This window comes from Aulonocara sp. 'chitande type north' Nkhata Bay, linkage group LG19 (genome assembly GCF_057382095.1).
Source record: "Aulonocara sp. 'chitande type north' Nkhata Bay isolate Kocher_YH1m ecotype deep benthic linkage group LG19, A_spYH_male_GT1.1, whole genome shotgun sequence".
In the NCBI taxonomy this organism is placed as follows: domain Eukaryota; kingdom Metazoa; phylum Chordata; class Actinopteri; order Cichliformes; family Cichlidae; genus Aulonocara; species Aulonocara sp. 'chitande type north' Nkhata Bay.
The window spans coordinates 9,378,180-9,389,695 of record NC_141362.1 but is presented as its reverse complement, the minus strand read 5'-3'; the positions used below and the strand labels follow the sequence as shown (position 1 = coordinate 9,389,695).

At 39.3% G+C, this 11,516-nt stretch overlaps 1 protein-coding gene across 5 annotated transcripts; it reads right to left on the bottom strand.

Annotated features, from left to right (window-relative positions):
- Positions 1-120: 120 nt before the first annotated feature.
- emx1 (empty spiracles homeobox 1) lies at positions 121-9,942 on the bottom strand. Of its 5 annotated transcripts, none has more exons than XM_086274516.1 (4): positions 9,281-9,361; positions 5,415-5,766; positions 3,599-3,783; positions 121-1,289 (listed from the first exon to the last, which is right to left on the bottom strand). In XM_086274516.1, the coding sequence occupies exons 1-4, from the start codon at positions 9,359-9,361 to the stop codon at positions 1,122-1,124; spliced, it is 786 nt and encodes a 261-aa protein (XP_086130642.1). In that variant the 3' UTR covers positions 121-1,121. The 5 variants fall into 5 exon arrangements, with proteins under 5 accessions (XP_086130642.1, XP_086130639.1, XP_086130638.1 ...); XM_086274513.1 differs by lacking the exon at positions 9,281-9,361 and adding an exon at positions 9,793-9,942 and having other exon boundaries at positions 122-1,289; positions 5,415-5,828; XM_086274512.1 differs by having other exon boundaries at positions 122-1,289; positions 5,415-5,828; positions 9,281-9,366.
- Between the last annotated feature and the right edge of the window lie 1,574 nt (positions 9,943-11,516).

Genomic DNA, 11,516 nt, shown 5'->3' with positions numbered 1-11,516 from the left:
GTAAGACGTAATAAATCAAATCTGCAACTGCAATGGCTGTAATGAAATGTAATCTTGCAGTATCTGAAGTTTAAAAAGAAAACACTTGAGTCACACACACACACACACACACACACAAAAATGGCGTATCCCATCAGAGAAATAATTTTTACTTTTATTTCTAAAACATCTTTCTGTATTTACACGTTCCGCTCGCACAACTGTGTTCTGGTCATATTACGTTTTTGTACTACACACAGTGCTGGATGAAATCTGCACACATTCACGATCACAAATGTGCCATGGCAGAAGAAGCACGAAGCTGTGAACTTGTACTATGCAGCTCAAGTTAACCCGAACACCAGAGGTCTCTGCAGCTTCTCATCTGTCCCAGAGTCATGCACAGCTGGCCAAGAGTCACATTACTGTGAAGAATCTTCATTAGGAAGTGTAACAAAGAGCCAAGACGGCTTTGAAGGCGTGAAAGTGGGAATAAAATCATGCAGGGTCTTTGAATCTTCTTTAGATGCGTGCTCCTTTACGTAATTTTTTTTGTTTGTTTGTTTGTTTCTCCCCAGTTTTTGTTCTTCCGGTCTGGCACCGAGTGCGTCCTCCGACTCACCGGGTGGATTCGTAGTGTGGATCACCTCCTTCTTGTAAGTGAGGAGAAATTTAAATTAACTTGGTACACAGGTGGTGGAGTAGGGCGAGCGATGAAGTGTTAATGACCTAAGCAAGTGGTAACACCCCCCCAACAAAACAAACAAAAAACACGTAACCTTCACTGGTCTATGTACAATTTAAAAAAACAAAACAACAAAAACACCATGGTAGAGGGTGTCATGTCTCTTCATGTTTGGCTGTCACACAACCAAAATGATCAAACGATGTCAGAATCTCTTCTCATCCAGAGACAATCAGAGGAGATTTCATTAAATAAGATGCCCCCCACCCCTCCCAGTGTCACAGAGTATAGCACCTTGATGAAGAGATGAGCAGTGATCACATATTAAGTCCTCGAGTCTTCCTCTAATGTGTCTAATTATACTTAATAATATTACATAATAAATAGTATTGGTCCTCTGATGCGTCACAAGCAGATGCAGGGGTAGGGCAGCATTGTCAGAGGCTGGACCGCAGATTTAGTCCTCTGAGGTCACGTCAATGTCCTCGGAGCTGGTCTGCTTAGTGGCGATGCGCCATCTGTTGATGTGGTGGTTCCCCTTCTTCTTCTGCTGGCTGTCTGGTCCCTCCTCCTCCAGCTTCTGTCGCTTGTACTTGGTCCTCCTGTTCTGGAACCACACCTTCACCTGGATAGAGAAAAGCACTCAGTGTGTGACCCGAGAAAAAGGAAAAGACTTAACGAACATCTGTTTAGATGCACATTTTGAGTTTCCCAACGCACAAGCAGCTAATAAGATAAATGATGGCCATGTTGTGGTTTTGTTGATCTAATAAAGGCACAATAATTACTCCTTAAGAAGCTCCTTTCTCTCTTTCTTTATGGTACTACAAAGTATGTGCTTTGGCAAACTGTTTCTGACTTGTATTGTTGAAATGCAGTAAGGGAAATAAAATAAAGCAACGCAGTTTATTCTGTTTAGCAAGCGAGAGGGAAAACAGAAATGCACATAAAGACTTAATGACTGGCATAAAATGCGTGAAATATCAAGCTTAAAAGCTTCCAGACAGTTGCTGCTGTGACCTTGTAATATGAACCTGTCTGACTAACCCGTATGTAGTCAGAGTACTACACACTCACACTTACATTACTTTTCTTTAATCTTTACTTTGCTCGGCTTTGGGGTAATTTTTTTTTCAGAGCAAACGCTTAAAGATCCTTGGTACAGTGCAGTAATTTGTGAATGACCTGTTTAGCTAAAGGGGTGGAGGGTGAGCTGCATTATATACGTTATAGTATATTACAGTATTTCGTGCTTATTTCATGACCACAGTGACTTGATTAATCGTATCCAAATTTTCTAACTTTAAGATAAACTGATGACATGGGCCTTGCTATCACCCATGTAGATGCTATCGTTTAATCTTGCTGATCCAATAAAGTGAGTTTATTAGTATTCGTTTGACAGTCTTTAAAATTTGCATAATTCAATTGCTGCTTAATTGCAAGCCGCCTTATTGACTGACACAAACCAGAAACTTGCAAGCAGAATATATTCACACTGCTGACTGAGGAAATATCTTTTAATCTTACCTATTAGGCAGCCTAATTGACACCCACAGAGTGTGGACTCATTAAACTTAAGCATCAATAATATTTACCACAGCTTACGGTAGAGCATACATGAGTGAAATCCTTTTGAGAGACTCTTTGCAAAATGTGGGTCAGGTAAATGTTAAAAAAAATGCAAGTGCACAGGCCTACAGATATGTCATGTAAGATAAATTCAGTTAATTATTGTTAATTTAAATTTCTAACGTATCAATTATTGAAATTAGAATAACAAGAAGAAAATATTTGTATATTTATCATCTCTGTCTCTGAAACATAGTGATCAAGTCAGGAACTTTTTTTCATTTTGGACTTTAATTTTCTGTTTTTCATTATTCATTAACAGATTCACAAGAACTGTTTTTTCTTTCTGCCACTTAAATATATATTTAAAAAGTTTGAAAATACTTATATCAAAGTGCTTGATGCATCCGTATCAAGAGTGCTGTAATGCTCCATTTGAAGGATCATTCAAACTATCAGTAGGCTTCAGCTTGTCCAGAATGCAGCAGAGTCCTTATAAATACGCAGAAATTTGAACATATTAAAGTCTCCCAGCTCAGCACAGAATCATCGTTAAAATCCTATTAATTCAGAAAGCTCCAAATGGTTTGGCCCCGCAATAAATCTCTGACTTGCTCCCTGTCGATTAAACCTCTCAGGTCATCAGGTGCAGATCTTTTAACTGTTCCCAGAATTAGATCAAAGTGTGCTGAGAATGCTCTCAGCTACCCGGGTCCTGTTCTTAGGAACAAGCTGCCCTGAGGTCAGTCAGAGCTCTGTCCACAATCAAAGACAAACTTCAAACTTTATCATTCTCGCAGCTCTGCACTTAATAACAGTGTGTGTTACCTTGTACGTGTGTGTTGTGTTTTATATCTTTGTAAAGATTGTTTTGTTATTTTTACTGCCTGAAGGCACAGTAGACCTACATGGGTTTTATGTTTTTATCTTTCATGTTAAACACATTGAGTTTACACATAAAATGTGCTATACAAATAAAATTGCCATAAACTATTACAATTGAATCTAGTTTTCTGCAATACAGTGCATTCATTCAAATAAATGTATTCTAACAACTAAACAGACGAGTAAAAGCCTATAATATAACATATAAAGAATTGTTGGCTACGTAAGAAAATAAATATAAATTATTTTTATAAATTATTTTTTTTTATTATTCTTTTGTTGCTGTCCGTTTTAATGTCGTTGCTTGGGCTTTAAAATATTGGGGCTATTTTAGCTGTAGCTATGTGTGGATAACGTTATAGAAGTATCCAGAACTAGCCAGATGCTAGTAATAGTTTATTAGCAGTAATAGTATTGACGACAAAAGTAAGCGACGTTAGCAATTAATTTAAACAAGCAAGCGTTAGCTTAACCTACCTGCGTTTCAGATAAACTCAGGCTGTTGGCCAGTTGTTTCCTCTCGGCTCCGACCACATAGTGGTTCTTCTCGAAGGCTCTTTCCAGCCGGAGGAGCTGGGAGGGAGAGAAGGCCGTCCGGATGCGTTTGGGTTTTCTCGCGAAAGGGCCGTGGAGGAGCAGGCTGTCCTGGGACACGTCGTTACCTGACAGCGAAGTCAACGAAACGGTAACGTCAGTCATGGAAAAAGTTCATTCTTATTTTATTTTCCCGAGAAAAAAACAAAACAAGTTATAATGGTTCACTTATTACTGTTTTTGTTAATAAAATAGAATTGACATTTGGAAAAAAAAGAAGCGTATTAATACAAAAGTACGATAACAAAATGCTGTTTTGCACAATCGTGCTATTTATTAGGCCCGTTTGAACGTGGCATTGTAAACTGTCCAACCTGATAAAAAAAAACACAATAAATTCATTTTCTGGTAAACTCATTAAAGACAGTTTTGCCCTATAACGCAGTTTTAGGCTGAATGACTTTACGCACATTTTAAAAATAAATAAATCGTGACAAAAATCAGGATCAGACATTTATAGTTAAATAAGAAAGTACATGGCTACACATTCGGAATAGAGTCATAAAATAGCACATCATAACACATCGTAATATATAAAAAATATTTATGTGACTACAGCTAAATATATTAAATGCGTCTTTAAAAGTTATTGTCTTTAGTCTGATCTATTTTGCATTTTTTAGGGTATAAATATTTTTCAGAATTTTTTTTATGGTCAATATTTCTCAGAGTTATTTTTTGGTGCAAACTGTTTTATTTAAAATAAATGTTTGGGTTTTTGTTTGTTGGGGTTTTTTTACATTTACAAATTCTGTTAAATTCCCCATATTACCCAATTACATCCAATAAGGCTAATGTATGTATTAATTAGCCTATGGTATAATTATGATACAGATATTTGATTTATTTAGTTGTTTTTGTTTTGTTTTTAAATGTAACATTGCTTTTTCCCCCCAAAATGACATTTTCTGTCCAGACAATTACGTAATTAAAAATGATTGAATGAATAAAAAGATGTAGATTATCTTTCATGTCTTACTAATAACAGGTCTTAGTGCTGTATAGTTATTGGAGGGTAGGTGTGGCTGAGGTTTGTCACCACTAGCTGTGTTCAAAGCCTCTCTGCATCAGATTTGTATTCCGCATCCCTCCCCTCACGATGAAATTATTATGGTAGATTTGATCTATTTTGCCTCTGTGGACTGGCTTTTGTGCAAGATTTTTTAATTAAATGAAAAAAAACTGTAGCCTCACCTAAGGCGAATTTTATTTTATGTGGGGAAAAAACACAACACGGCTGCTTATCGTTTCCTCCTGTGGTTTTCCGAGAGTAGCTGCAGGGCAAACGAGAGTGGGAAACATGAGAGGAGCCCAACAAGCCTGCTGCAAGCTGTCAGTGGTCTTGTGGATTGTGATATCTGCGGCTACAGTTTATTGTTCGACTAAAAATGCTTTTGAAATCTACAGTCATATTGTTGAAAAAAATCCCACACAAAGATATTTAGTTTACTATGGAAACCACGTGTTATGCACACACTTATTTTATTAGTTTAATCACCTCCACCTACTTTATTCACCATTTTACGCACAGAATAACGCATTGTTTAATTCTAGACTAAGAATTCTGGCCTTTATAGCCCAACAGTGGACCTCAAAATACGCACACATCTGCAAATCTTTAAGCGAAGTAATAATTAAAAAAACTTTTATTAGTATTATTATTATATTATTATGTTTTGCATTCGCATTTTTCGCGTACCTTGAAATCTGTGTCCAAAAAATCTGTTACGTAACACCCAGGGGTAAAAGTTGAGCGGGTCTCGGTGTTGCGTCCCAAAGAAGTGCGGATGCTGTAGGTGGGATCCTCCGAGCTGGTGAGGAGCCACGGTGAGTGAGGGGTGGTTCATCGTCTCCGGGAACACCAGGTCCGGGCTCTGGTAGAGGGACCTGGCCGGTGGTGGAGCCTGGTAACTGTTCATTAAGGCATCTGTCGTCGGGTTGGAGTAACTTAAAGCCGTCGGGCGGATGGGATCCTCTGCCGTTAGAGGGTTCTCTTTAGCGACCAGAGACTCTATCGTGAAGCAGCGCTTGCCTGCAGACGAAAACATCATCTCTCGGTAGAAAGGGAAACCAAAAAGAACGCGATCAGCCTTTATTATTTTCCTTCCTCTTGCTGTAAAGGGAAAAAAAAGAAGCCCACTCTCAGAGAAGCATCATGGCCAAAGATGGTGGGGGTGTTAGGGGAGGGTGGGTGAAGGGTTTGTCTACACGAGCTCTAAGATGCTGCTAGAAAACTCAACAGTGCTGCAAATTGTCCTGATTCACCGAGCCCGTGCGCGCTCGGAGGGTTTCTGCGCGCAAATGCGCACCAAGAAAAGCGCCCGAAACCTTCCATGTGGCTTGACGTTGCGCGGAAAGAGGGAGCTGATTGGACCAGAGCACCTGCCAATAGGTCTCCTCAAGTACCTGCTTTGTAGATCACACAAGACCGGGCAGCTTAGTTACAGGGGCACGCTGAGAAAAACTAGCATGCTCCAATTAATGGGTCATTGCATGTCGCGTTCAGCTTTAATGTCAAGTTTTTCTACAGGAGGGGGGAAAAAACTAGTCCGCCTGCGGGAGTGAGAAGGTCCCACTCGTCCCACAGCAGATTCATCCAGTTCAGGAATTCTCATAGTGTCAGTATTTGACTGACGCTCGTTAAGAAGTTTTGTTTTGTTGGTTTTTTTTAAAGCTGACTCACCGAGACACTTTGGATCTTTCACCTTTAACTTAACGTTTAGGCTCTCTTTCAACTCTCATTACAAACACACGCACACACAAGAGCAAAATTAGATTTATATTATGAGATTTATGTGCCTCTCAGAATAAGACAATACAAAGTTTTATCTTCAAATACCGCTTATTTTTCTTTTATTGAGGTTATTATTATTAATTATTATTACTACAGTCGAAACTCCACGTCTGTCTTTCATGTTTTTATGTGATCTTCATAATATATTTTTAAAACAAACAAACCCGACAACAACAACATGAATCAGTGAAGAATGCTGATTCTGGTGAGTCAGACTCCCTGCAGCAGAGCATCCTTTCTCTCTACAAAGTGAGGTGTCCCGCTGATTGTTTTGTTTTGTTTTTTAAATCAAATTTTCCGTGGATTTAAAATGTTTCTCAATCGGTGCAATAATAAGTGCACGTTCGACTTAACAGCTCCGGTTAAAAAAAGGAGAAAAGGCGAGAAATAATATTTGTTACAGGTGTTATTTTTAATTTTAGTTTAGAGGTTTTTTTCTGTTTAAAATTTAAATTCGTCAAGCAAACGTTTTTAAATTTGGTCGAATCAGATCGAAGCATCTTTCAGGTCACAACGTGTATTTGTATTTTTTAATGGTGTGCTCGCGTTTTTGTTAAAAATTAAGCTCATTTATCATCATTATTATTATTATTATTATTATTATTATTATTATTATTATTATTATTATTACTTTTTATTGTAAGCACATAACGGCGTCATTAATTCGCCTCGTGTTTTTTTTATATATATTTTTAAGAAAACGTCTGTGAGTTTGTCCTCTGTGAGGACAGTTTAGCAGGAGAAAGTCTGTTTGTCATTACTAGAGCTGCTCCCTCGGCGCTCAGCTTCCATTGCGCGCTAACCAAGTTAATAATTATCCTCTTAATATGCTCCTTCGCGTTGGGGTTGCATTAGAAAATCATTACCGATGGAAATTATGAGGTAAAACAAGCTGTTGATTAGGCTTTTAGAGCTAAAGGCTCCTAAAGACAGCAATCGGTTCTGGGAATGGGTCATTGTTCGAAAAGCTTAATATGGGGCTGTTCCTTGAACACTTCCATTTCTTTTAGTTATAGTAATTACACGGTGAGGATTGTGGCGACGCATAAATGCTATTCAGTTATTTTAACATTCATTCTTGGTGGATCATAAATTCCTAATACAGTTTGCCAGGAAATCATCCACATCTGTGGCATAACTATAAGTGTCTATTGAAAGGTCTGCCGCGAAATAGCTGTAAAATTAAACCCTGGAGTTTTTTTTAACTCTTTAAATTTAACCTTCACAAGTATTTTAGTCGTATAGGTCAGCGGTAAGTTCCACAAGCCTATAGTGGTAGAGAATGGAGAGATAAGAGGAACAAGGAAACAGCGCCGATGAATACACCGCCTTTACAGGGAAACGTTTCAGGAATCAGTCACGCAGCTCAGTTCTCTATCTAAACAGTCCAAACGGAGCATCAGAAGCAGGAACTTGAAGGATGGCTGAGTGGGTTAAAAATGCCGCCTTGAGTTTAATGATGAAACCCTGTGGGCCTCTACGCGCTGACCCTGATCGCGGCTGGTTAATAGATGATCAAATCGCTCTGCTGTAACAAAAAACAAAGGAAAGCGCTCTAACCTTGTTCCGTACCTGTTGCTGATTTCACCCCCGAGGCCCCCTTATTACTCAGTCTGACCAAAGTGATCTTCAAGAATAGTGCACTGACTGTTTTAATGGATTTGTTTCCTTAAAGCTTTTATAGTGACATTTCAATGTAGCAGCTGCAACAATCGGAAACCTTTTCGAGATCTTAATTCTCATTTAGTGCATTAAGAATCAAATAAAACGAGATAAATGACAACTCTTTAAAGCACCCAACACACGTATGAATATGTCCAGTGTGACCGGAGGGGAAAAAAAATCGTTGCACATTTTGTGTATTAAGAAAACCCAGAAGAGAGATCGGAGATGTTCCAAGATGCAGGTAGCCTGCAGGAGCTAGAAATAACCGGATGGAAGAGTGGGGGGAAAAAACGCTTACGGTAAACCCTAAACAGCCTGCTTTTATCCATAACTTAAAATAAATTTTTATCTTATAATTTTAAATGTTAATCAACTGATATGAAGTTGACAACAACAGCAACAACAAAAGCAACAACAACAACAAAATTAATAATAATAATAATAATAATAATAATAATAATAATAATAATAATACATTTTAAACTGTTCAGTTCCTCACAGTCAAAAAAGGAAACAACTGTGAGGAGTGACGGCAGTTTAGATTAGTGCTGTCCTCTAGTGGCGGAAGATTGAAACGCTCTTACAGCTCCCTGAAAAACACCGACTTCTATGTCAATGCTGCCATCTAGCGGTTGAGGTGAGGAACCGTAAGGTTGTAAGGATTTTGAGTTTATCCGCGGAGATCAAAGGGAAGTTGTGACCTCAGCGGTTCCAGGTTGGCGAGGGGCTTCACGAGGGCTTGTAAGTTGGAAAACAAGAAGTTTAAGTTTTAACTGATGCATATTATTTTTTAAATGAAACTTAATGAAATTACTTGTGAATTAAAAGGAAATAACTAAATAAATATTGGGATATTCAGCTTTTGGGACTGTGTGACAAAGATCAGCGCCGTGTGTTGTCTGCTCGTTCTCCCCTAACGCTGATCAAAGCCATGAGATCAAATCAGACCGCCTCGGTCCCTTCCTCCGTTCATTAATAAACTAATTAGCCATTTTGTTTCGCATTAGCGTTGTGTGTTCAGCTAATCTCTTCCACTTAAATACTTGGGAAATTTCACCCCATTATAACGAGATGAGAAAAGTAGCACGTCTCTGCGTTTGTGGCACCTGCATAAGAAGTGCGGTCGTTCGGCCACCTGTACGGGCCCCGCTCTTCCACCGGCTCCCCTCCTCAGCATAAACAAACATCCCACTTTGAACAAGGCCTGGGGAAAAAATAATGGGATGGGAAATGCATTAGTGTTAAGATTATATGTTTGAAATCTCAGTTTGGGACGTCAGATACAATACAATTAAAATATGACACTTAATTGATGAAAGGTTTTGCTGTCGAACGTAAAAGTTGCACAGTCGGTATCCGGCGGTCTTTCTGTTTTAGCCTGCAGCTTGTTTAATGGCGTCCTCCGTCTCTGTATACAACGTTAACAGGAACTGCTGTTTCCTGGCAAAGAAACGAAGCAGTTTGTTCTCCGAGCATGAGCCCCTCTTGTCCGTGCCCGTGTCAGAAGTCAATGTGCATCTCAAATGCGAGCCTTTCACGTCGAGACAAAGCCCTGCCTCTACTTCAAACGCTTGTAATGAAAGCTAATGACTATTAGATGGAGTAGAGTGGCCCTTACCTCTGCAAATAAAATGCAAAGAGGGATTCCCCCCCTTTACGATCGCCTGCTCTAAAACGCATGTTGGTTAAAGCGTGAGTGCGCTCTCCATTGAGGCTGCAGCTCGTTGAATTCCATGAGAACTTTCACACCTCCTCAAAGCTGCATTACAATCTGAAGGCGAAGAAGAACTCATGGGAGTCATGTGACGAACTGTATTTAAATTTTTTGGTGGGGAGAAACTCAGTAGCCAATTAATTAGGTACACCAGACAATATAAAACAGCTAGTATAAAACAGGCCTCACTGGTGCAAATAAGGATCATCATTGCCACTAATAATCCTCAAAAAAAGTGAGTTCAATATACTACTACTACTACTAATAATACTAATAATAATTATTATAATAATTATAATAATGCTTTGGCCTTTGATCTGTTCTTGAGGCCAAGAAAGCGACTTCGAGACATCAGCTTCAACATCAAGAAACTCAGATCAGACCCAAATTGACTAATTCATTCTTCAAATTAGGATTTAGTTGCAATTAATTATTCACTGAAACCCTAATATTGATTCTCCCAACATTTTGAGCTTTGAGCAAAGTTAATAGCTTGAAATGTGCACGCTCTAAACACTAAACCCAGCAAAGAGTGGTCTTTTCTCTTGAGCGAGTTATCAAAACAGTTGCTGATGAGTTGTTTCAGATTAACACAGCCCAACAAAGGCACATTGAAGAGACCCGTGTGGATAGACCAAAATTGCCCACTGTGTTTGTGTCGCCAAGACAAATTGTGTAATGTGCTGAAATGCAAAGCTCACGAGAGCAGATGAGAGCGACCGGTCAAGAGACAAGTGAAGATGTTACAGTTTCCTTTCAGAAAAGCCTTCAATTCGGACCCTGCAGAGAGTCTTAAGAAGCACAGTCAGCGCTGGCAAGCATCCAGCCGTTAAGGTGCCCTGTGCTAATTGAGACGATGAGCCCGGTGACCCCCACCGCCCCTCCCCTGGACTCTCTCAGTTTTCCCAGGCCTCTAGCTGCTTCTTTCTGTTCCTCAATGGGATTACGTGGAGCTGTGGACAGAGAAGAGGAGAAGGGGGCTCTGATTCCCGGCTGATCACATCAGAAACGGCTCTCTGTGGTTTTACACAAATTCTGCTCCTTCAGCGGTGCTTAAGCCATAATCAGGCCAAACGGGGGCACCAAGAGAGAGCAGGCAGGGGGTGGCGGACAAGAGACAGTGAAAGAGATCAGCTCTGTTAGCGTTTATTAAACTCTTCTCTTTGATACGGTGACCAGCTGTCTTCTCCTTGTCTCCTTGCACTCTGATATTTAAATTGACAGTTAAATTGATCGGCAGAAAAAGAAATATCTGACTTGATTTTGTTGAACTTTTTGTACTGAATTAGTCAGCTTGAGTGGCCTGTTGGTCAGAAACATATAGTATATTGCATGGGAAAGGAAACCTTTATTCTAAAATACATTTTGCACGCAGAAACAAGTGTATCTGCATCTGGAGTTGTTCTGTTGATTGAATATGATTGTGTGACTTGTGTGTGCTTTTTTCTTCCAAATGTCATGTTTGTGTAATTGTTCTTTGCCTCGGGTAAAATAACGTGAGCATAGAAACTAAATTATAAATTTAAATCATCACTTTCAGCAACCAAATTTGTTACCATAGAAGCAAAGAAGCCTAACCCTTCATATAATTAGTTACATCAGGGGTATCAAACATAAGGCCTGGGGGC